Raw genomic sequence first — 22,815 nt, forward strand, 5'->3', positions numbered from 1 at the left:
TTCAGAATGGCGTCTGTAGGTGATGCACGTTACAAGCAACGTGCCATCATTGAATTTGTCACTGTAGAGAAAGAAACTGTGCCGGCCGCTGAGGCCGAGCGGTTCTAGGCGTTTCCGTCTGGAACCGCTCGGCCGCTACGGTTGCAGGTTCGAATCCTGCCTCGGGAATGGATGTGTGTGAGGTTAGGTTTAAGTAGTTCTAAGTTCTAGGAAACTGATGACCTCAGATGTTAAATCCCATAGTGCTCAGAGCCATTTGAACCATTTGAAAGAAACTGTGGGGAATATTCACAAACGCTTGTGCAAAGTCTACTGAGCATCTGCTGTCGACAGAGGTACGGTTAGTCGCTGGGCACGGAGGGTGAGGTCATCAGCAGGCGGCTCGGCGGAGCTCCACGACTTGCAGCGGTAGGGGAGACCATCCACGGCTGTCACACTTGACATGTAGCAGCGAGCTGAAGCTGTCATTCCCGAGGACAAACGCAATACGACTCTGCAGTAGGCGCTGCATCTGTCAATCAGCACAGGAAGTGTGGATGCATTTACCCGCATTCTCTGATATTCAAAAGTGTGTGCAAGATGGCTCCCACCGTATCTGACGGTGGATCACAAATCGCACAGCCGGCCGCGGTGGTCTCGCGGTTCTAGGCGCGCAGTCCGGAACCGTGCGACTGCTACGGTCGCAGGTTCGAATCCTGCCTCGGGCATGGATGTGTGTGATGTCCATAGGTTAGTTAGGTTTAAGTAGTTCTAAGTTCTAGGGGACTAATGACCACAGCAGTTGAGTCCCATAGTGCTCAGAGCCATTTGAACCATTTTTTGAACAAATCGCACAGAAAAAAATATTTGTCTTGATTTGTTGCAACCTTTTGAAGTTGAGGGGGAGGCATCCTTGTCCCTGATTGTGGCAGGTGATGAAACCTGGGTGCACCATTTTGAGCCAGAAACAAAGCGACAGCCGATGGAATGGCGCCATTCCCACCCCCACAGAAGAAAAATATCAAAGCAACTGCTTAGGCCGGCGAGGTCATGATCACCATGTTCTGGGACTGTGAAGTTGTGATTCTCATTCATGTGATGTCAAGAGGCGGTACCATTAATTCAGAAGCACGTGTCAACACATTAAAACTCAAGACGCGCTTCCGCCGACTTCGGCGCCGCAGCAACCCAGGAGATGTTTTGCTGCAACACGATTACGCTCGACCCCACACAAGTCTGAGGACTGTTGAACACACCGCAAAATAGGGTTGGACAGTGTTACCCCATCCACCCGACAGCCCTGACCTAGCCCCTTTAGTCTTTGACTTCTTTGGGCCATTAAGGGATGCCATTCGTGGAAGACATTTTGAGAACGATGAGGAGGTGATTCACACAGTGAAGCACTGGCTGGGTCACCAGGTGGAGGATTGGTACCGATAGGGCATACACGCCCTTGTTTCGCGCTGGAGGAAGGCCACTGAACGCGATGGAGGTTACCTGCAAAAATAACATGTCTAGATGAAGAAGCATTATTTCGTGTGTGTAGTTCTCATTGCGTTCAATAAAGAATTGCCGAAGAAAAAATTGCCGTGCATTACGTTCTGGGCAACCCTCGTAAATAGATAAAACTGTCACTGGTCGTTTCCAATGAGAAAAATTTCAGTACAGTTTTGTTTTACCATATGTGGTGGTAATTAGTAACCCGATCACCACTATTCACAATTCTCGGTTAGCTTTGTGACGCTATAATAACTTTCTCATTTGTTCCGCAGACGTGATCTGAGACTTGATCGATGTCTTAGACTCTCCTAATCGTTCCATCCATTCCCGTTACTTCTAAAGCATATCTGAGCATTCTTGCGTGAATTGTGTTTGTTTTTGACAACTGTTAATCTGACGATCTTCGTGTAAAGGGGTCCTCAATTGCAATGTTCGTCTGAACGCGACGTTTCTTTTCTAGAAATGGCGATTATGGAAGCTGTGTGCCATTGTCTTCCTGCGACCGCAGAACAGATTTACCCAGTCAGTTACGGGGACATGTAAGAGTGTAACGTGGAATACGAACCACGGTAGAGTTTCATATTTTTCGCACATACAGATCAATGCCTGTGATGAACAAACAGAGACAGAAAAGTCCTCGAACCGATTGAGAATTGAATCTGAGACCTCTGAACTTTTAGCCAGACACGCTCTAAGGCACCTAGTGATTACAGTTTTGGAATTATACGCACTTATTAATTTTGTTGTATGTCAAACTTTGTCGGTAGCTGTTTTAGAATAATTCCAAATAAGTTTTAGTGTAAAAAAAAGGACGAGGAAAAGAAGAAGAGAAATTGTCACATATGTTGTGCAGGATGCATAATTTGAGTGGAATATCAATAGCTATATCAGCGGGAAACGGATGTTGGAGACCTCGTCTGGTAGTATTGTGTTGTGGGATATCGCAAGAGCATGACGTAAGGGAAATGGGCGTGGATGAGATAAGAGAAAGATTGTGGGTTATATCGAGGAGATACCGGCACTAACGCCCATGCCACGTTGTACACAACTCTTCTCTCTGGCCGGCCAGTGTGGCCGAGCGGTTCTAGGCGCTTCAGTCTGGAACCGCACCTAAATCCACGTGACTTCTGGTTGTCGAGATATCTGAAAGATTGTGTCTAACAGGGATTTATCCAGACTCATCCTGGTCTGAAGGATGGCATACGATGACATATCGCTCTGATTGCAATGGATAACCTGTGCGACGGATGCAGCATCTTGCTGAGCCAGGAGACCATACTGCCAACATGTTGCCACTTGTGATCATATCCTTATTAATGTGCCGGAACCACCCATATCATGTGTTTTATCGTTCAAAAGATTAATTCTGACTCATCACATTCATGTTCTAAAGTAGTTTCATAAACAAAACTTGTACAATAAATCTAAGACGTCTTTGTACACTTTACAAGTTATTCAGTGATGTTATGGCAATGTGCTCCACATCTACAGAGGAAACTGTGCAACAACGTTGTTCTGTCATGTGAGGTTGCATACATCGACTTCGGTAGGGGCAGCTCAATCGCCCTTATACTAATCGTTTAATTGGGCTATATACCGGAAATGTGTTACTTCCAAACTTCCCATTTTCATATCTACTGCTAATTTCGTTGCTTCGGATGGTGATACACATTTTATAGGCCAACTTTTCTGAACCATTTACGGAAGACAGTACCATAAAGAGAATAAAAGTACAGAGACATCCAAAGCCTGAAACTTGGAAGGTAGGAGACGAGATACTGGCAGAAGTAGAGCTGTGAGGACGGGGCGTGAGTCGTGCTTCGGTAGCTCAGATGGTAGAGCACTTGCCTGCGAAAGGCAAATGTCCCGAGTTCGAGTCTCGGCCCGGCACACAGTTTTAATCTGCCACGAAGTTTCATATCAGCGCACACTCCGCTGCAGAGTGAAAATCGCATTCTGGAAACATCCAAAGCCTGTATGACCTACACCGCTAATTAAACAAAGACAGATTAGAGGCACTTGGATAAGTATGGCGGAAGTAAGGTACGCCTAGATCCAAGAATACCGTGTAACTCGTGGTCAGTCCTCACTTGTAACTATTACAGTATAATGCCATTTGCTAAACGCCGCTCAGTCGTCTCTGAGAGGGAATTTATATCGATTATGCGGCTGCCGCCTGTCAGGATACCGTTCCTGATACCGTCACACACCATTAGGGGGCTTGCGGAGTATGATGCAGATGTAGATGAGCATATAACGACGTCGGCACGGGCAGCTGAATCACCCTGAATAGTAAGTGTAAAGAACCAGGGCGGATGGGACAGAATAGAAGGACGAAATCCAGTCCAAAGACTGATGATGAAAAAAGCAGGAGAATAAGGTAAAGTTCTACAAATGGACAATTTTTGTCAAAAAAATCGTGGAACTTGGCTGCTAAATAATACGTGTGTTCACTTAGATGGGGAAAGAAACGATATGTGCAGTTTTAATATGAGCACTGAATCGACTGGTTCTTCCCACACAATATCCAGACATACCAACGGCTGAGGAAGAAATGAAACAGCAAGTGACATAGTGAAGCGACGTTTCGCCTCAATATTCAAGGAGCGATGGACGACAGCTTGTTTCATATCAGACAGGTGTGTTTCAGAAATCAGCGAGACGACATACCTTCAGCATCATCGAGAGCGCCGTCGTCGTGCAGGAAGCGGAACTCGTTCAGGTACTCCTGGTAATCCTCATCGTGGTCCGCCTCCATCACTCCTGCAACAGAGGCAGGCAACTGGTGAAACAGGGGCAGTTTTAATGGCAACAGCGCACGCCCCATCATCACAATATCGGATCCAGCATGAAATCGCGTTACTGTAAGCGTTAAGAGCTCTGTACACACACACACACACACACACACACACACACACAGAGAGAGAGAGAGAGAGAGAGAGAGAGAGAGAGAGAGAGACAAAACCATCACCATCACCACACTGCTGCACTGTCTTAATTTCCTGTTGGCCGATAGGCTTCCTGGATCTAAATCGATAGGAGAAGACGAAGCGAGAAGCTAGTGCTACTCGAATATGGAACTGTGTCAAAATGACGTGTCACTCGATGCGACAGTGAAAGTCGGTAGCAGTCGACGAACTCCAACTTTGAAGGCGCTATGTTGACTGTATTTCGGTGTATGCGTATGGTTACTTGGATATACGACAGTATGCTGTATTAAGAGAGCATTGAAGATTTATTACAAACACGTCACTCTTAGTATCATCTGTCACAGGTCATGACGGATTGGTGGTAAAACCCTTCGGGAGATTATAAGATAAATGATAATTTTGTTCTCAGCTGCTTGGGTTCAGCGTGGTCGGGTGGATATGAAAGAAACACCGAGCTTCGCAGTTGAAGTAGGTAGGTTCGCATCCTCTTATAGGCTAAAATGTATTTTCATCTTGGCGTTTATAACTGATTCTGGGAGTAGCAACGACGTTTATGTATTCTTGGTTCAAATGGCTCCGAGTACTATGGGACTTAACGTCTGAGATCATCAGTCCCCTAGAACTTAGAACTACTTGAACCTACCTAAGGACATCATACACATCTATACCCGAGGTAAGATTCGAACCTGCGACCGTAGCGGTCGCGCGGTTCCAGACTGTAACGCCTAGAACCGCTCGGCCACTCCGGCCGGCTATGTATTCTTGCTTGTAAAAGATACTTGGCATGGTTTCCCGCATAAGTAGTGATTTCCGAGAGCGTGAATAAACAGGAACCTAAGAGCATAAATTAAATTGCTACAAATGAAAAGATATATTATTTTCTTTCGTGTTACGATAGCCTTTTTTTTCCGAATATGTCGCGACTTTAGTGGGTGCGGTTATGCGTGAATTTAGTGCACAGCTACCAAAACGACTTCGCTCGCGGCAAATTGTGTCGACTGTTACCGACTTTTGTGGTCTCATTGAGTTGTACGTCATTGTAACGTCCACTTTGTGCCACATTTGGGTGACACTAACAAGGCAAACTCCCCATCGCACCCCTCAGGTTTAGTTGTAAGACGGCCCAGTGAACAGGAAGAAGATGTACTGAACAATGAAAAAAGAAGCGAAATAGAAACAGTGAAAGGTCGAACCGCAAGAAGTGCAACCTCGAAGGAATAAGAGGAACCGCAAGTCGTGGTTGTGTGGTTACGGTGTTGGCGCTACGAAGGAGAAGATCCGTCTTCAAAGCTTCCTCTTGCCGTTTATTTATTTGTTTTTTCACAAAATCATGATCTATCCGTCCAGTCATTGACTGTTCTCCTTCTGTAGTCTCAGCAATTGTTATACTATACATTGATTATAGAATGAGTCATGTGGTAAGAATATACTACCGTCCCAAGTAAGAGTGATAAATAGTGAGAGCAGGCTAGATGTATGACGAAAACAACAATTAAACGGTTGTGAACCATGTTGCAACAAAGGATTTCAAGAGGCAAAACTTCCAATGGGAAGTACGTACGTCGGGAGGTTCCTTCGTTACACCTCGCTGTTGCAAACGGACGTTACACAACGACACAGACACAAATTTGAATACAGCGAACAGACACGTCAATGACCGGACGGACAGTTCATAATTTTGCGAGAAAAAAAGGAGCACTAGGGGGATTCGAAGAGGGATCTCGTCCTTCTCAGTATAACACCACAACCACTTACCCACGATGTTGTGGCTCTTCGTATGTTCTCGAAGTTGCAAATATTAAGCTTGGACCGTACACTATTTTCGTTTTGCCTTTTTCTTCAGAACTCGGTACACCTTCTTGTTCTCTTGATCTGTGTTCAGCTTTTGACGGGCTATCCAATGGGCCACCCTACCACTTAATCTGAGGGGGATGCAATGGGAAGTTTCCCTTGTAAGCCACATCCGTACTGGCTCTGTGTGAACTAGCAGTGCGAAGTGCAGAGAAAAACCACGAAAAGAGGTTCGGGGCAGCGCGCCACGGCTGGTGTACACCTCGCTCTGGCTTCTCCCAAAGGAGGAAAGGACAGCCGGTAGTCATTTGATTTTGGCTGCAGCCAACGCATACCTAACTGACAGTACCGTTTGACGTGGCCATGTAATTGTTGCAGTTAGGTTCTTTATTCAGCATGTCAGTACATAAGACGATTTCAGTTTCTATTACGAACAACATTTAAACGTTATTTACCCCTGTGTGTGATTAGTGCTGTCGCAGAAACGTGAATCATGGGTTCAGGTGCCTGTACTTGAATGAGGCAGGCGTGGCTTTACACACTGTAGAATACCCATTACAGATCACGTACAATGTTCGCCTAGTCTTATCATTTTTATTAACTTTTCGTTCTCTAGGTAGCCAACTGTAGTGTCAGTGGCTATTCAGCACAACACCAGGAAAGACGGTATTGGGACGTAGGGAGTATCAACTGGGAATGGTTCAAATGGCTCTGAGCACTATGCGACTTAACTTCTGAGGTCATCAGTCCCCTAATTAAACCTATGTAATCTAAGGACATCACACACATCCATGCCCGAGGCAGGATTCGAACCTGCGACCGGAGCGGTCGCTCGGTTCCAGACTGTAGCGCCTAGAACCGCTCAACTGGGAATAGCTGGGAAAGAGTTATCAGTTTCGATATTCACTCGAAAAACCTTGGTCAGAACCGGCGGATAATAAATATTTTTAATTCAGGCTCAACTGGGAATAGCTGGGAAAGAGTTATCAGTTTCGATATTCACCCGAAAAACCTTGGTCAGAACCGGCGGATAATAAATATTTTTAATTCAGTTCTGGGACAATATAGCCCAGACAACCTCGCCTAGATAGCCAAGTGTGTTAAGGCGCAGCTTCCGGAACTTTGGTACACAAACCTGCCGTACCGCCCCAGATACATGTCGCGTGAGAAAAAGAAGAAAAAAAAGGTGTATTTATGGGTGTAGTGGTTTATACATAATAAAGCTGGTGTATGAAGAGGTACATGTGTTGAAGGAACTAATATACAAGGTCGTCGAGCTGCCCCGCCGCGGGGAGTGGCCGCGCGGTTTAGGCGGCCGGTGTGGCCGAGCGGTTCTAGGCGCTTCAGTCCGCAACCGGGCTGCTGCTACGGTCGCAGGTTCGAATCCTGCCTCGGGCATGGATGTGTGTAACGTCCTTAGATTAGTTAGGTTTAAGTAGTTCTAAGTCTAGGTGACAGATGACCTCAGATGTTAAGTCCTATAGTGCTCAGAGCCATTTGAACCATTTTTGAGTCGCGCGGTTTAAGGCGGCATGTCACGGATTGCGCGGCCCCTCTCGGCGGAGGTTCGAGTCCTCCCTCGGGCATGTGTGTGTGTGTGTGTGTGTGTGTGTGTGTGTGTGTGTGTGTGTTGTTCTTAACGTAAGTTAGTTTAAGTAGTGTGTAAGTCTAGGGACTGGTGACCTCAGCAGTTTGGTCCCTTAAGAATTCACACACCCCAGCTGCGCTACCTATAGCTTTTATGCAACCTGCAATGCCTTCAAATACCACACGCAAGTTTTTCGTATTCTCTCACTCACTATGAACAAACTATTAGTCTTACAGAAAATAATGACCAGGAGCTTTTTATAGGAAATTTAATTTACTTAGGTTTTGTACTGTGACACATTTTAGTGTTCGAGTTATTCAAGAAAAACGTACAAAAGTGACCTTCAAACGCTTTTTCCTTGAATAACTCGAAAACTGTGGCCTCCAGCGAAAACGTATCTCAGTACATAATGTAACTAAATTAAATTTCATTCTGGAATCATCCCCCAGGCTGTGGCTAAGCCATGTCTCCGCAATATCCTTTCTTTCAGGAGTGCTAGTTCTGCATGGTTCGCAGGAGAGCTTCTGTAAAGTTTGGAAGGTAGGAGACGGATACTGGCAGAAGTAAAGCTGTGAGTACCGGGCGTGAGTCGTGCTTCGGTAGCTCAGATGGTAGAGCACTTGCCCGCGAAAGGCAAAGGTCCCGAGTTCGAGTCTCGGTCGGGCACACAGTTTTAATCTGCCAGGAAGTTTCATATCAGCGCACACTCCACTGCAGAGTGAAAATCTCATTCTAAATTAAATTTCCTACAAAAAAAGTCCTGACCGTTTTTTCTGTTGCGCTAATAGTCTGCACCTAGCGATCGAGGGAATATGAAAAGCTCGCAGACGGCTTATGGAGGCGCTGTGCGTTGCACAAAATTCAGAGGTACAGGAGGCTAAATCACCCTGTACATGGAGAAAATACAAAAAAGTTTAGATTTGCAGATGATGCAGTGATAGCCGAATCTGCAACAGGCTCCAGAATGTCATAGGAGGCATGAACAAGGTATTTTGGGAAAGATATATTATGATGATAAATACTATATAAGCAGAAAGCGTTGCATGTAGTAAATTTTCAATAGCAAAAAACATACATCTGTATGGAGAGAATCTGAAGCCAGTCATCAGCTTTAAATATCTGGTTAGTAGAATAACAGAGGATGGTGGATGATGACATGAGATCAAATGCAAAATTGGACAAGCTAAAAACAGCATTCGATAAAGAAGAAACTACTAACTTTGAAGAGTGTTAGTTAAACACCGGGGACAGGAGGTAAAAACCTTTTTTTTGGGGGGGCATTGGCCAATATGGCTTGGAGACGTGAGCAGTAAAGTAGCCAAAACGGAAAAAACTGCAGGATTTTTAGGCATGGTGTTACAGAAGAGTCCGAAGGATTTCATGTATGGAGTGAATGAGCAATGCAGAGGTCTTCATCAACAAAGGAGAGAAAAGATCGTTTTGGAGCAGTGTTAAGAAACGGAGGGACCGACAGGTTGGATGCCTATAAAGGCATTATCCCTTCAATGATAAATTAATAGAAGGAAAAATGCCTGAGACGAATGCTCGAAGGCTGCAGTATGCCAAGCAGATGAAATAAATCTGAAACTGACACTATACTTGGAAAGAACGAGAACTCCTGTCAAACAGTCTACGGATTGAGAGCAAAAGGCAAAGGAGAAGAAGAAAGTTAGCTACTTCCTTTACATGTGGCCGGCCGCTGTGGCCGAGCGGTTTTAGGCGCTTCAGTCTGGAACCGCGCTGCTGCAACGGTCGCAGGCTCGAATCCTGCCTCTGGCATGGATGTATATGATGTCCTTAGGTTAGTTAGGTTTAAGTAGTTCTAAATCTAGGGGACTGATGACTTCAGATGTTAAGTCCCATAGTGCTCAGAGCCATTTGAACTATTTGAACCTTTACATGTGGATTGTACCTATTCTGCTGCTGATCACGTAGTCTTATGTGTATCTGGTATTAAATTATAAATGAGAAGAAGTGACGAACCTGCAAATATTAGGCCTGAACAGTATATATACACTACAACGCTTCTGGGACCCTTCTTATTACTTAGTTACTATCGGCCTTTACTAAGACAAGCTCCACACCAGGTCATGAAGGTCCATGAGATGTCTCCCAGCCGCCGTGTCGTCCTGTGCCTTATGGCGTCATACGAATCCGGTATAGAGGGGCATGTGCTCAGCACACCGTCTCCCGACCGTTTTGCAGACTTTCCAGACCGTGGAGCCGCTACTATTAGGTCACGTAGCTCCTCAGTTGACATCACGAGGCTGAGTAACACCCCACACCAGTCATCCTATCAAGGAAAAATCCCTGGCAGTAACGGCAATCGAACCCGGGTCCTCCGCATGGCAGCCATCTACACTGACCACTCAGTTACAGAGACGGTCGTCTGCACGTACTACTAATATTCATCAAAGATAACGACGGAAGGAGTCCAGTGTTTACGACATGGGTCACGTGGAAGAAGCAGGGGGAAGAGATGATGGGTACTCAAGTCCCCGTTTGACTCGGCTTTTCGTGGTCTCTTAAGTTACCCCAGACGAATCCTGTTTCTTCAACGGGCCAAATGGGCTGTGCCATTCTTCTCCGTCCAAATGGGTAGTACCATTCTTCTCCAACTTAGCTTGTGATCTCTTTTAAAGTTCCGGCCGACGTAGCCGAGCGGTTCTAGGCGCTACAGTCTAGAATCGCGCGACTGCTACGGTCGCACGTTCGGATCCTGCCTCTGGCATGGATGTGTGTGATGTCCGTAGGTTAGTTAGGTTTAAGTAGTTTTAAGTTCTAGGGGACTGATGACCTCAGAAGTTAAGTCCCCTAGCGCTCCGAGCCATTTGAACCTTTTAAACTGCATCATTGTCGACGGGTCATTAAATTGTAATGGATCAAGGAACAAATCAGTTTGGAAGCTCTAATATTGTTGTTGTTAGTCCAAAGGCCAGTTTGTTGGAGCACTCCACGCTACTCTATGCTGTACAAGTCTCTTCATCGTTGCCTAACGACTGCAATCTACATCCACACGCGCTTGCAAAGTTTGTCAGTAGAGTAATGTATGAGACCCTAAATAACCAATGGTTTCCAGTGGTTTGCATTCCCAGCGCAACACCTTAGCTGCGGAGTCATTACCCTCTCAAGGTCGCGCCCACTGCATACCTGTTACGTCATGTGCTTAACTTGGCGTTCGTTACAGCATACGTAAAGCTGCACCCACGACGAACGTCTTAACGAGTCACGCAAGACCCGATCGTAGTAGATCTGCAGCACGGAAAACCCAATATTTAGCGGCAAGTTCATATGTTAACGATTTTTTTCTGACCTTGAAATCTACAGTTACACTATAATTTTTCAATGGCTTAATGCTACATGTTGTACAAGATGTGTCGTTTAATTTGACACCTAAAAACATCGCGAAAAATATGCATAAAACAAAAAAAAACAGCGAAGGTAGTGACTTGAAACAAATGAAACTAAAACAAGGATAATTACAATGTTACGTTGATGGAATTAAATTGGGAAATGACTCGCTGTAAATAGTAGGGGAGATTTTCTATTTCAGTGTTAAAATAACTTATGTTGGCAGAAAGACAGAAGTACGATAATATCAGATATAAACTTAAGTATTAGGGAGTGTTTTCTGAAGCTATTTATTTAGAGTGTGGACTTACGTGGAAGTGAAACGTGGAAGCCTCACACTACAGAGTATAAGTTTTACAAAACCATCTGAAATATGGTGTCACAGAAGAATGTAGACGATTAGATGGGTAGATCGAGAAACAAACAAGGAGGTGCTGAATGGAATGGACAGAAAAGAAAATTATGGTACAACTTGACTGAAAGAAGCGATAGGTTGGTAGGACACTAACTGAGGCATCAAGAAGTAGTTAATACATACTTTGAAACATATTATAAAAATGATGTATGTACGTATGTCTGTATGTATGTTCCATGTCTCTTCCTTCACCAGTGGACCGAGTCCAATCAAACCTCGTGGACACACACTTGCTGTCTGGAAACAATTACTGTGGGGCCAAGAACCATCTATCTATCAAATGGATGGTGATGGAAGTGAAAAATGAGTGTCACCCACGACGCACAAATGCCCCGACGCTATTCACCCAGTATTTGAGAATGAGAACACTTAGTAACTTTACTCATTATTTCAAACCTTCACGAAACTTTTGATGAAAAGGAAAAAGTTTATCTTTGTAAGAAACATAGTTCAGGATATATGACTTTATGAACACTGAGATGCGTGAAAAACTGATCCATCATGCATGACGTTTAAATTGATTACTTCTTACTGTTACTGTATTCGCAACACATTTTGCAGACAGTATTCACAATTGCCGCTAAATGCACCTACAAAATTATATCGCTCTACACACGTAGTTAGGGAGAAAAACGCTTCAAATGACTCTGAGCACTATGGGACTTAACATCTTAGGTCATCAGTCCCCTAGAACTTAGAACTACTTAAACCTAACTAACCTGAGGACATCACACACATCCAAGCCCAAGGCAGGATTCGAACCTGCGACCGTAGCGGTCCACGGTTTCGAACTGCAGCGCGTAGAACCGCACGGCCACCGCGGCCGGCAGTTAGGGAGATATGACGTCGTAGACACTGAGGGTGAAAATGAAACTGCAGGGCGAAATTTGCAAGCGATGCAGGTGAAATATATTACACGCACGTGAATTATATGCGACACGTTTTGCGGGCAAAGATGTGGGTAAAAAACTCCTTCTAAATCACTGGATGGATTTCAACCAAACTAGGTACACATATTACTTACTATCTGGAAAGAAGACCACGAGGGTAAGAACCAGGAAATATCTATGTTGGGGCAGGGGGGGGGGGAGGGGGGACAGCGATGGCTTGGAGACAGATGGGTGATGAAGAGATGGACAGATAAAGAGGGACAGAGGATATGGACGCAGATATGTGGGAGGAGGGGATGGACAGAAACAAAGGGAGGAGGGGATAGAGGGGGCAGCAGGAGATGGTTTCAGAGGGTGGGGGGGGGGGGGTTGTTTTGGGGAAGGAGACCAGACAGCGGTCATCGGTCTCATGGGGTTAGGGAAGGATGGGGAAGGAAGTCGGCCGTGCCCTTTCAGAGGAACCATCCCGGCATTTGCCTGGAGTGATTTAGGGAAATCACAGAAAACCTAAATCAGGATGCCCGTCCTCCCGAATGCGATCAGAGGTTGGGGGAGCTTATGTGCAGAAGGGAGATGTACAGAAGAAGAGGTGGACAGAGAGAGGGGGTAGAAGGAGATGAATAAGAGTCCCGCATAACTGCTGTACTAAAATTTATTACATTCCTTAGGCTGTGTGGTATCGCAACCACATGTAGAATATTTGAATTAAAAACAGTCTTGGGCGCGACGTGTTCTTTTGTTAACAATGCGTTTCGCCTTCGTGGGCATCTTCAAATTACCTTAAAACTTAACTTTTACAGCATCCTGAAAACAATAAAACGACTCTGTGCTAGACTGAAGCACGCGTTTAATTGAAAAATTGTGTACTGGTCACCAAATAAGAAGCCACCAGCTGATAAAAAGATGAATTTAACTGACGCGTTTCGGACAGAACCCATCCTCAGATTGTCTGCAAGCCAGGTATACACAGGAAACAACAGAAAATGTAACTATACAAAGCATATACAAGAGCATGAAACTACTAGTATCGTCAAAATTAAACGGCTGAAATACAAACCATGAACACCTGAAATCAGATGTATAAAGACAGTATGTAACAAACAAAGCTGTCATGGCAGACTAACCAACTAGCTACAACGTGATAAACAGGAAGACAATGTAAGCCACTAGAGGGCGGTGATGAATACAAGACTAATGTCACGTTGCGACAAAATCAGCATTTTTTTCTTTTCCATAAGAAATGTAGCATACAAATTTAAACTTTTAGGTAAGTTCACAAAGTGTGAATAATAAAATGAACGAAGAATAGAAATTTACCATCTACAAGGAAAGACCCACGAGTAAAATGACAGACAATCAGAATAAAATTCCAGAACATTTACATAAATTCAAACTTTCATACAAAGTTACACGAATCAAAACACGTGAAGGAAACAATTTAATAAGATACAATAAAACAGAAGTAATAAAAACAATCTTAAGATGGGGCAAGGACACTTGAACCATTACAAGATTAAGTGAGGGAGATCGTGCAAGTAAAACTCGTTAAAACGTAAAATAAATGATGTAGTAATAAAAGGCCATGGGAAAAGCAAACGAAAATAGAGGGCGTAATGTAATTTCCAAAAAATGTTAGGCTAAGCAATAACAAGTACCAATTCGGTACATGAGCATTAATTATAATACCCAGAATGAGATTTTCACTCTGCAGCGGAGTGTGCGCTGATGTGAAACTTCCTGGCAGATTAAAACTGTGTGCCCGACCGAGACTCAAACTCGGGTTCCCGAGTTCGAGTCTCGGTCGGGCACACAGTTTTAATCTGCCAGGAAGTTTCAATTATAATACTAGTTGTCAAGGATACGGGGATTTGAACTCTCAAGAAATAGATGTAACAAAAGTGATCATGTATAGGAAATAGCTGCAAGAAGGTGGAGGCATAAATAATGGGATAACACATGTGGGAATGCATGTAAATACGGCTCCAGTATTTCATTGAATATTTTAAAGAACCACGAGTGCCTAGAAGACAGCTGTTCATTCAAAATTAAAAAAAAATTCTTCTTTTATCGTTTCGTTCCACTACTTTTGTTTTCATCATCGCCGTCTGGTGGCTTAAATTGTCTTCCTGGCTATCGCGTTGTAGCTAGTCATCTAGTCTGCCATGGCAGCTGTGTTTGTTACATACTGTTTTTACACATCTAATCACCAAGATGTTCATGGTATGTATTTCAGCTGTTTAATTTTGACAGTACTTGTAGTTTCTACATCTGCACCCACATCTAGATGGCTACTTTGTAAATTACACTTAAGTGCCTGGCAGAGGATTCAGCGGGCCACCTTCACAATAAAAATCTTTATTACACTCTCGAACAGCGCGCGGGAAAAACGAATACTTGTATCTTTCCGTGCGAGTTCTGATTTCCCTTATTTTTTTAATGATGATCGTTTCTCCCTGTGTAGGTCGGCGTCAACTAAATACTTTCGCATTTGGAGGAGAAAGGTCGTGATCGAAATTCTGTGCAAAGATCCGGCAGCATCGAGAAATGCCTTTGTTTTAGTGATGCCCTGTATCATGTCCGTGACGCTCTCTGCCATATTTCTCGACAATGCAAAACGTCTGCCCTTCTTTGAACTTTCTTGATGTATTCTGTTAATCTTATCTGGTAAGAATCTCACATCGCACAGTAGGACTCCAAAAGAGGACGGACATGCGCCGTAGCAGATCTGTTGCATTTTGTATATGTTCTGTCAGTAAAACGCAGTCTTTGGTTTGTTTTCCCCACAGCATTATCTATGTGTTCTTTCCAATTTAAGTTGTTCGTAATTCTAATATCTATGAATTTAGTTGAATTTACGGCCTTTAGATTTGATTGATTTATCGTGTAACCGAAGCTTAACCCATTCATTCCTTTAAGCACTCATGTGCATGCCCTCGTACTTTTCATTATTTAGGGTCAATTTCCAAATCTCGCACCAGACAGATATCTTATCTACATCATTTTGCAATTGATTTTGGTCTTCTGATGACTTAACTAGACGATAAACGACAGCATCAGCTGCAGACAACCCTAAGACTGCCGCTCAGATTGTCTCCTAAATAGTTTATATCGATAAGGAACAACAGAGAGCCTAAAACACTTGCTTGGGGAACTCCATAAATCACTTCTGTTTTACTTGGTGACTTTACTTCAGTTACTACGAGCTGTGACCTCTCTGTCAGGAAATCACGAATCCTGTCGCAAAACAGAGACAATATACAATATTCCATAAGCCCGCAATTCGATTAGAAGCCGCTTTTGAGGCACGGTGTCAAAAGCCTTCTGGAAATCTAGATGTACAAAATCAATTGAAATCTCTTTTCGATTGTACTCAACTCTTCGCGTGAGTGAAAAACTAGTTGTTTTTTCTAAATCCATGATGACTGTGTGTCAATAGACCTTTCTCTTCAAGGTAATTCGTAATGTTCGAACAAAATATATGTTCCAAAATCTGCTGCAAATAGTTTCATACTCAATATGGTCGCATTCTTCTTGCGTGACTTTATGTCACAATTACGAGGTGGAAATCAACAGAGATGAGGGCGCAGGAGACGGACAGGGAGAGGGGGAAGGAAATGGAATAATAGAATTGGAATAAATACCCGGGCTACGATGGGTACTCAGCTAAAAAAGATGTGCCCAAAAATGACTAGCGTCAAGGACTGCAGTAACAGCACTGTATGTGTGTGTGTGTGTGTGTGTGGTGTGTGTGTGTGTGTGTGTGTGTGTGTGTGTGTTTGTGTTTGTGTGTTCCGAAAAGACACACAAACAAACAAAATGAACAATTAGAGAGACTAAAGTCAAGGGAGCAATATGCATTATAATCCTGTGAAAGTAGACGCATTGTAATAATTGATATATAATCCTATGACGGATGTACAGTAATTAGACGCTAACGACAACGTAGCAAGGTAATGTGATAAGGGCCAAGGATTACGGCGAAAGCCCACAGTATACAGACCTCGACAGTAAATGCCAGATAACGCGAGCGAGCCCCGTGAATTCTTATTGTGTAAGTATGTTAAGCCTTTCTGTCACTTCTTGTCTACGAGGGGTTATATCATTATCAACATTAAGCCACAAACTAATGAAGTTTAGTGAAATGTCATTAACCTAACAGCTAAAAATACGAAAAACGGCGATGTTCTTTAGAGAAATTAAAACAGTATTTGCGACAGACGGTAGCACGATTCTGCTTCTAACGACGTACATTTCACGTAAGGACCAGGAATCAAGATAAGAGGGATCTGGGCTCGTAAGGGAGCACGTAGAGTGCAGACTGTCCTTTTTTTCCTCGCTCCATTTGCGAATGGACCAGAAAAAGGAATGACTACAAAGTGGTACAAGATACCCTCGCCGTGCACTGTATGTTGACTTGCAGGTCACCTATGTAAATGTAGAAAAACTTCAGACAAGTTTCTGGCACTCGAACAAATATTTGAGAAAGGAAGTCTTATTAAAACAGTGATAGATCATTTTGCTCACAGATTGCAAATCCCCTTAAGACGCATCATAAAATCTTCTTTCGAGTTGTTTATCCTTCTTATAGTACATTATACGCTTAGCACTGAGATCCTTCCATCTACTGATAAATCAGACCAATAAATGTCGCCACGAGGGGTAGCCACGCGGTCTTAGGCGCCTTGCCACGGTTCGCGCGACTCCACCCGTCGGAGGTTCGAGTCCTCCCTCGGGCATGGATGTGTGTGTTGACCTTAGCGTAAGTTAGTTTTAGATTAAGTAGTGTGTAAGCTTAGGAACCGATGACCTCAGCAGTTTGTTTCCATAGAAACTTACTACCACAATAAATGTGAATTTGAGGGAAAAAGCCCTTATAGTAGGGCCGGCCACTGCTTGCCAAAACCGTCCCGCGTTCATGGTCCGCGGGCGTGTCAAGACCCAGTCTGTCACTCGGGTTTGCTCGGCTCTTCTCGGAAGTACTCGGAACAGCGCGACATTTCATTTAGCAAAGCGGTGCGACATTTCTCCGTTGGCACAACTCTCTTAGTTCGGCAGAATAGTGGTGTTAGCGCTGTTTACCTTTCGGTTTTTGTTCGTGGTATGAAGGATGTTCACGGGTCCAGTGGCCGTTTGCACAAAAAGACGCAGTCCAGCCATCTGTCGTCACAATTCCCTAAAATGAGTGGGAATGACAGAAGAGAGGGATGAGAATAGAGGATTCTGAATTTGCATAAGCGACGGATACTGCTTATTTGCTATGAAGCGACATTATAGTACCACGCAGAAAGATTTTAAAGATTTAGTCGACAATGAAAGAGCAAAAAATTACGAAGATTGATAGACGAGATTCATTATTCTGTACATCAAGAAGCACTTCGTGCTAATTTTACAGGCATGAAGCACTTGAAGAAACTGGTGCTACGAATAGTAAAATTCCTGAAGTCGCTGCTGCTACGATATTTCGATCGCTATATTTGTGTGAAATATTTTTTTCAATAGTGAAACTAAATAAATCACGATTACATGACAACTCGAGTGTGAAACTCTATGAAATTATCTGCATCTGCGCGTATGCCGACAGTATGTACCAGATAAAAATTATATCTTCAGCACGCCATAAGTAATTAATTAATACTGAAAAGTTTTTTTGTTTGTGACCTACGTTGTTGAGAAAAGTGAAATATAAAACCAAGTCGCATGCAGTGCGACTGCACTGTCATTTAAATGCGGCGTCTTCGCTGCTTTTCCCTCTTCCCCCTACTCGCTCTCAGACAGCGGGGCGTGAAGGTGGGGAAAATGTGAACTCGAGCCCTAACATGGTTCACGAGCCGGATTGTAGGCCGCCCCTGCCTTTAAATTTACTTCACATACTATGCTCCATGGTCGTTCAGTCGTGTAAAATGTTGAAGCTTCTAAGTTTGTGAATCATAAGATACAGCCATTCATGTCACGTACTTTGAGGCTCGAAAAATCACTCATCAAATCCTTCCTGTTGGCCCGGAATCCTGAAATTTGTCAAGAAGCAAGGTTTTACACTACAGCAAAAGGAACAAACCAGAACGCGACAGCTACGGTCGCAGGTTCGAATCCTTCTTCGGGCATGACTGTGTGTGATGTTGTTAGGTTAGTTAGGTTTAAGTAGTTCTAAGTTCTAGGGGACTGATGACCTCAGATGTTAAGTCCCATAGTGCTCAGAGCCATTTGAACCAATTTGAACAAACCAGAAAATTGTTAATTTGTTATTACAACACACGAAAAAAAATTTTTGTCTTTTGTTGTCCGATGGTCTGTCCTTCCGACTGTTAAGGTTCCAGTTTGTCAGGAACGGGTATATGTATGCAGTTTAAATGTATGTTACATACTAAGGTCTAAGGGTCCTTGGAGGCATAAAGAATGTAAGGTTTCAAGTCAGTGCAATCAAAAGATAAAGCCCTTTACATCTAATATTTAGATACTCCCAAACTCATTCATCAAAATCTGTATTGTACTCTTTGTTGATCTAGAATCAGGACATTTTAAGAAGAAAGACTTCGCAGTACAAATAAAGAGAAAAATCCGAAATTGTGTAATACATTACATGAAAATAATATCTATTTTGTCATTTATTATCTGACTTCCAACTTAGAACATTTTCGAAAGTCACGGAGTTCCTTGAAATGATATCTTTCCAGTATCAATGTCGATAACAGGCCAAAAATCGTTGTGTTTATCGGATTTGTACGAAAGCAACAGAGCATGAGTCCTACCCGCACCTGGGCAATTTTTTAGTTTAAGCTCTATACGTCTGAGAAATGACAAATACCACTGAACTAGAAAATATTTTCATCGAATGAGAACATTAATGCGTCTATATATCGATAGAACTGCGAGTGTTAATCATTCAGCAACCTTTTCTCCGCATACAGCAAAATACTCACCGCGTTTTTTACTGTCATTAGCTATGAACCTTATTTTCATAATTTGAACTGGTGGCAAAAATATTGTGTTTGTCTAAGTTACTGTAGGTTGATAAGAAGACTAATTAAATATGTCAGGTCAAAAGGGAACTCTAACAATTAGAGTGTGTGGAATAAGAGTGGGTCATAAAAGTGCAATGTCCTTCTAGAGCGCGACGTCGTAAAAGTTGACCAGTTATGTGCCTGCCGGCGTATCGCTTATCGGCACCGGTTTGGCAGTACAACGTGGCGTTCATAGACCAACGGAGAGATAAAGAGTAAGAGCAGGGATTATGGTTGGCCATAGTTGAGCGGCTCTTATGAATTATGATGGCTGTACTCTGGATAACTGCGCAGTTAGAATGCCGACACATATTTACGATGCACCTACCTGCTACAGTGCAAAAGTCCGGAGCTTGCATAGACCCGAGAAAGCTAGAATATTCTTTCAGCATTACGAAGCACATCGGATCGTTCACAAGGCAATCGGCTGCTTACAAAAATATATTTAAAAGACTGCTACCACCTAAGTTTTGTTTGAATAAAACTATTTTGGAGCCAGAAAGGGTGTCCATCTTACTGGATAATTCACTACGGAAATTTACAAACTTCGTCCCTTCACAGTTTTTGGAGATTTCACTTTTCCAGTTTCTCTTTTACGCGTTCATATATCTTAGGCTACTGTCGGGTATCGTAAGGAAAGGAAGAAAGGAATATGAGGGTTTATGTGAAGTGTAAGTTTCGGTTGGGGAAGAAAGGATACGAAATCAGCCGTGTCCTTTCAAAAGGAACCATCCCAGTAGTTACACGTAGAACCTGACTCTGGATTGCCAAACGGGGATTTGAAGCGGTGTCTTATCTCTGTGCCGCCTTGATTTGGCTTCATGGGATTTTCAGCAAGAGGGATTTCATATTACCGACATTTTCTTGAAGATTTAATCTTTTCACCGGTACTTCGCTTACGAAATGTATAACAAGTTTGGCCTCAAGTATGTTTTTATCGCTCGAAACATGAGAAATTTTTGCAGCATAGGTTCATGGTTGTTACAAATATTTTACCGATTTCATTTCTATTATTGTCCGATTTCGACCTCTAGGTCACTATCAAGTGTGACTATATGTACTAGGATCAGTATGAATCAGAATACCGACCGTACATGGCATCCGTGCTGTGTCCTTACACATACGAAACGACCTCATCGGCAGTGCAAATAGTCTCATGCACAGCATAACAACACCTGACGATGTGCTCGTGTTTGGGAAACCCATACCGTTTACATAGCTTACACGTCAGAGTTCAAACCATCGTCACTAAGGGCGTGGATCCAAGTAGTAGCAAAACATTTGTGCCGTGATTAACTGGTACAATATCACGCTACTATATTCAATTGTTTTTACACTAGTAACAAACCACTGTATAGGAGAATTACGTGTCACCCAGCAATTTTGACTGACAAGTATGACTGCTTTGCAGATAATCAGTATTCAGTACGATAACTTCTTGTCTGACAAGAACAGCCGGAAGCATTCTGACTGTGGAGAAGCAGTGGAGAACGTATTTGAGAGACAAGCTAGACCATCATAAATGTAATCACGTCACCATCCCTGGGCTACATGCAGTCGAGAAGTGCATGTTCCACTGAGGCTCTCTCTAGATGTGCTTTTCCAGTCTCCTTAAATTTGGGAATGAAAACATGGTCCAAGCAGGCTGTCATCAGAGACAAGGATATCGTCAGAAGTGCCCTAGGGAAGTGTGATAGGACCGCTGCTGTTCTTTATATACATAAATGGTTTGGCTGACAGGATAGGCAGCAAATCGCAGTTCTTTGCAATTGATGTCGCGGTGTGCGGTAACTTGTCGAAATTGAGCGACTGTAGGAAGTTACGACTTAGACAAAATTTCCAGTTGGTGTGATGAATAGCAGCTAGCTCTAGTTGTGGAAAACCGTAAGTTAATACGAATGAGTGCAAAGATCAAACCTGTAATGTTCGGCTAGAGTATTACTACTGTCATGCTTGACAAAGTCAAGTAGTTTAAATATCTGGACTAACGTTGCAAAGCGATTTGAAATGGAACGAGAATGTGGGAAGTGCTGTAAGGAAGGCGAATGGTCGAGTTCGGTTTATTGGGAGAGTTTTAGGAAAGAATGGTTCTCTTGTATAGGAGATCGCGTATAGGACGCTGATGCGACCTATTCTTGAGCACTGCTCGTGTGTTTGGAATCTGTACCAGGTCGGATTAAAGGAACACATCGAAGCAATTCAGAGGGGGGCTACTAGATTTATTACCGGTAAGTTCGAACAACACGTAACTGTCACACAGGGATGTTTCGGGAACTCCAATTGGACTCGCTAGAGGGAAGGCGACGTTCTTTCCGACGAACACTATTGAGAAAATTTATTAGAGAACCGGGATTTGAAGCTGACTGCCGAACGGTTCAACTGCCGCCAACATACATTGCGCGTTAAGGACCACGAAAATAAGATACGAGAAATTAGGTGTCACACTGGGACATATTTACTGTCTTCCCCCCAGCCCCTCGCTCTATTTGCGAGTGCACTAGGAAAGAAAATGACTACCAGTGGTACAGGGTACCATCCGGCATGTACCGTACGGCAGCTTCCGGGGTAGATGTTAGATCTACTAATTGTATGTGCGATAAGCTCATTTCGTCCTTTGGTCATTTTTAGGCACTTATCACAAGCCTCACGCTTCACATCGTATTTGATTAAATGGCCAGTATATATGTAACAGCATATATTGCCTTCAAGTGCGTGTGTAGCACAAATACAATGCAGTAGCGCAGAAGATCTAATGCACCACTGGACTGTATTTGTGCACACGAAAACGACGTGCGCTGTTACGTATGTACTGGCTATTTAGGCAAATGTAGTGTGAATCTTGAGGCTTGTGACAAGTGCCTGACAATGACCAAATGTCGGATTTAGCTTATGGTACAGACAATTAGATGTAGGACTACTTGAACCATGTTTTCGTTCTTGAAACATTTTGAGACTGTGGACCCCCGCAAGAAAAAAACTCTTTACATTTGAGCAATCTCTGTCCGAAATGTTGAGAATGATGTCCACAGGTCAAAGAAGTGATCGCTATAACAAAACACTCTCTCTATCTCTCTCTCTCATACACACACACGCACATACACACACAAATATATTCATGCAGCTAAATAGTCGTCGCTTCACCAACTTCCAAATGGCCCTGAGCACTATGGGACTCAACTTCTGAGGTCGTCAGTCCCCCAGAACTTACAACTACTTAAACCTAAATAACCTAAGGGCATCACACACATCCATGCCCGAGGCAGGATTCGAACCTGCGACCGTAGCGGTCGCTCGGTTCCAGACTGTTGAGCCTAGAACCGCTTGGCCACTCCGGCCGGCTCACCAACTTCAGCAATAGCGTAGAGAAAAAATT

The 22,815-nt window shown here is 43.4% G+C and overlaps 1 protein-coding gene across 2 annotated transcripts in view; it reads right to left on the reverse strand.

Annotated features, from left to right (window-relative positions):
• LOC126336621 (rho GTPase-activating protein conundrum) overlaps window positions 1–22,815 on the reverse strand; it is a 210,807-nt gene that overhangs the window by 99,097 nt on the left and 88,895 nt on the right. For both annotated transcript variants that reach the window (XM_050000497.1, XM_050000496.1), the window contains exon 2: window positions 4,150–4,242. In XM_050000497.1, coding sequence (XP_049856454.1) covers window positions 4,150–4,237 — 88 coding nt within the window. In that variant the 5' untranslated portion in view covers window positions 4,238–4,242. The remainder of the gene's footprint in view (window positions 1–4,149; window positions 4,243–22,815) is intronic.

This window comes from Schistocerca gregaria, chromosome 2 (assembly GCF_023897955.1).
Source record: "Schistocerca gregaria isolate iqSchGreg1 chromosome 2, iqSchGreg1.2, whole genome shotgun sequence".
Classification (NCBI taxonomy): Eukaryota; Metazoa; Arthropoda; class Insecta; order Orthoptera; family Acrididae; genus Schistocerca; species Schistocerca gregaria.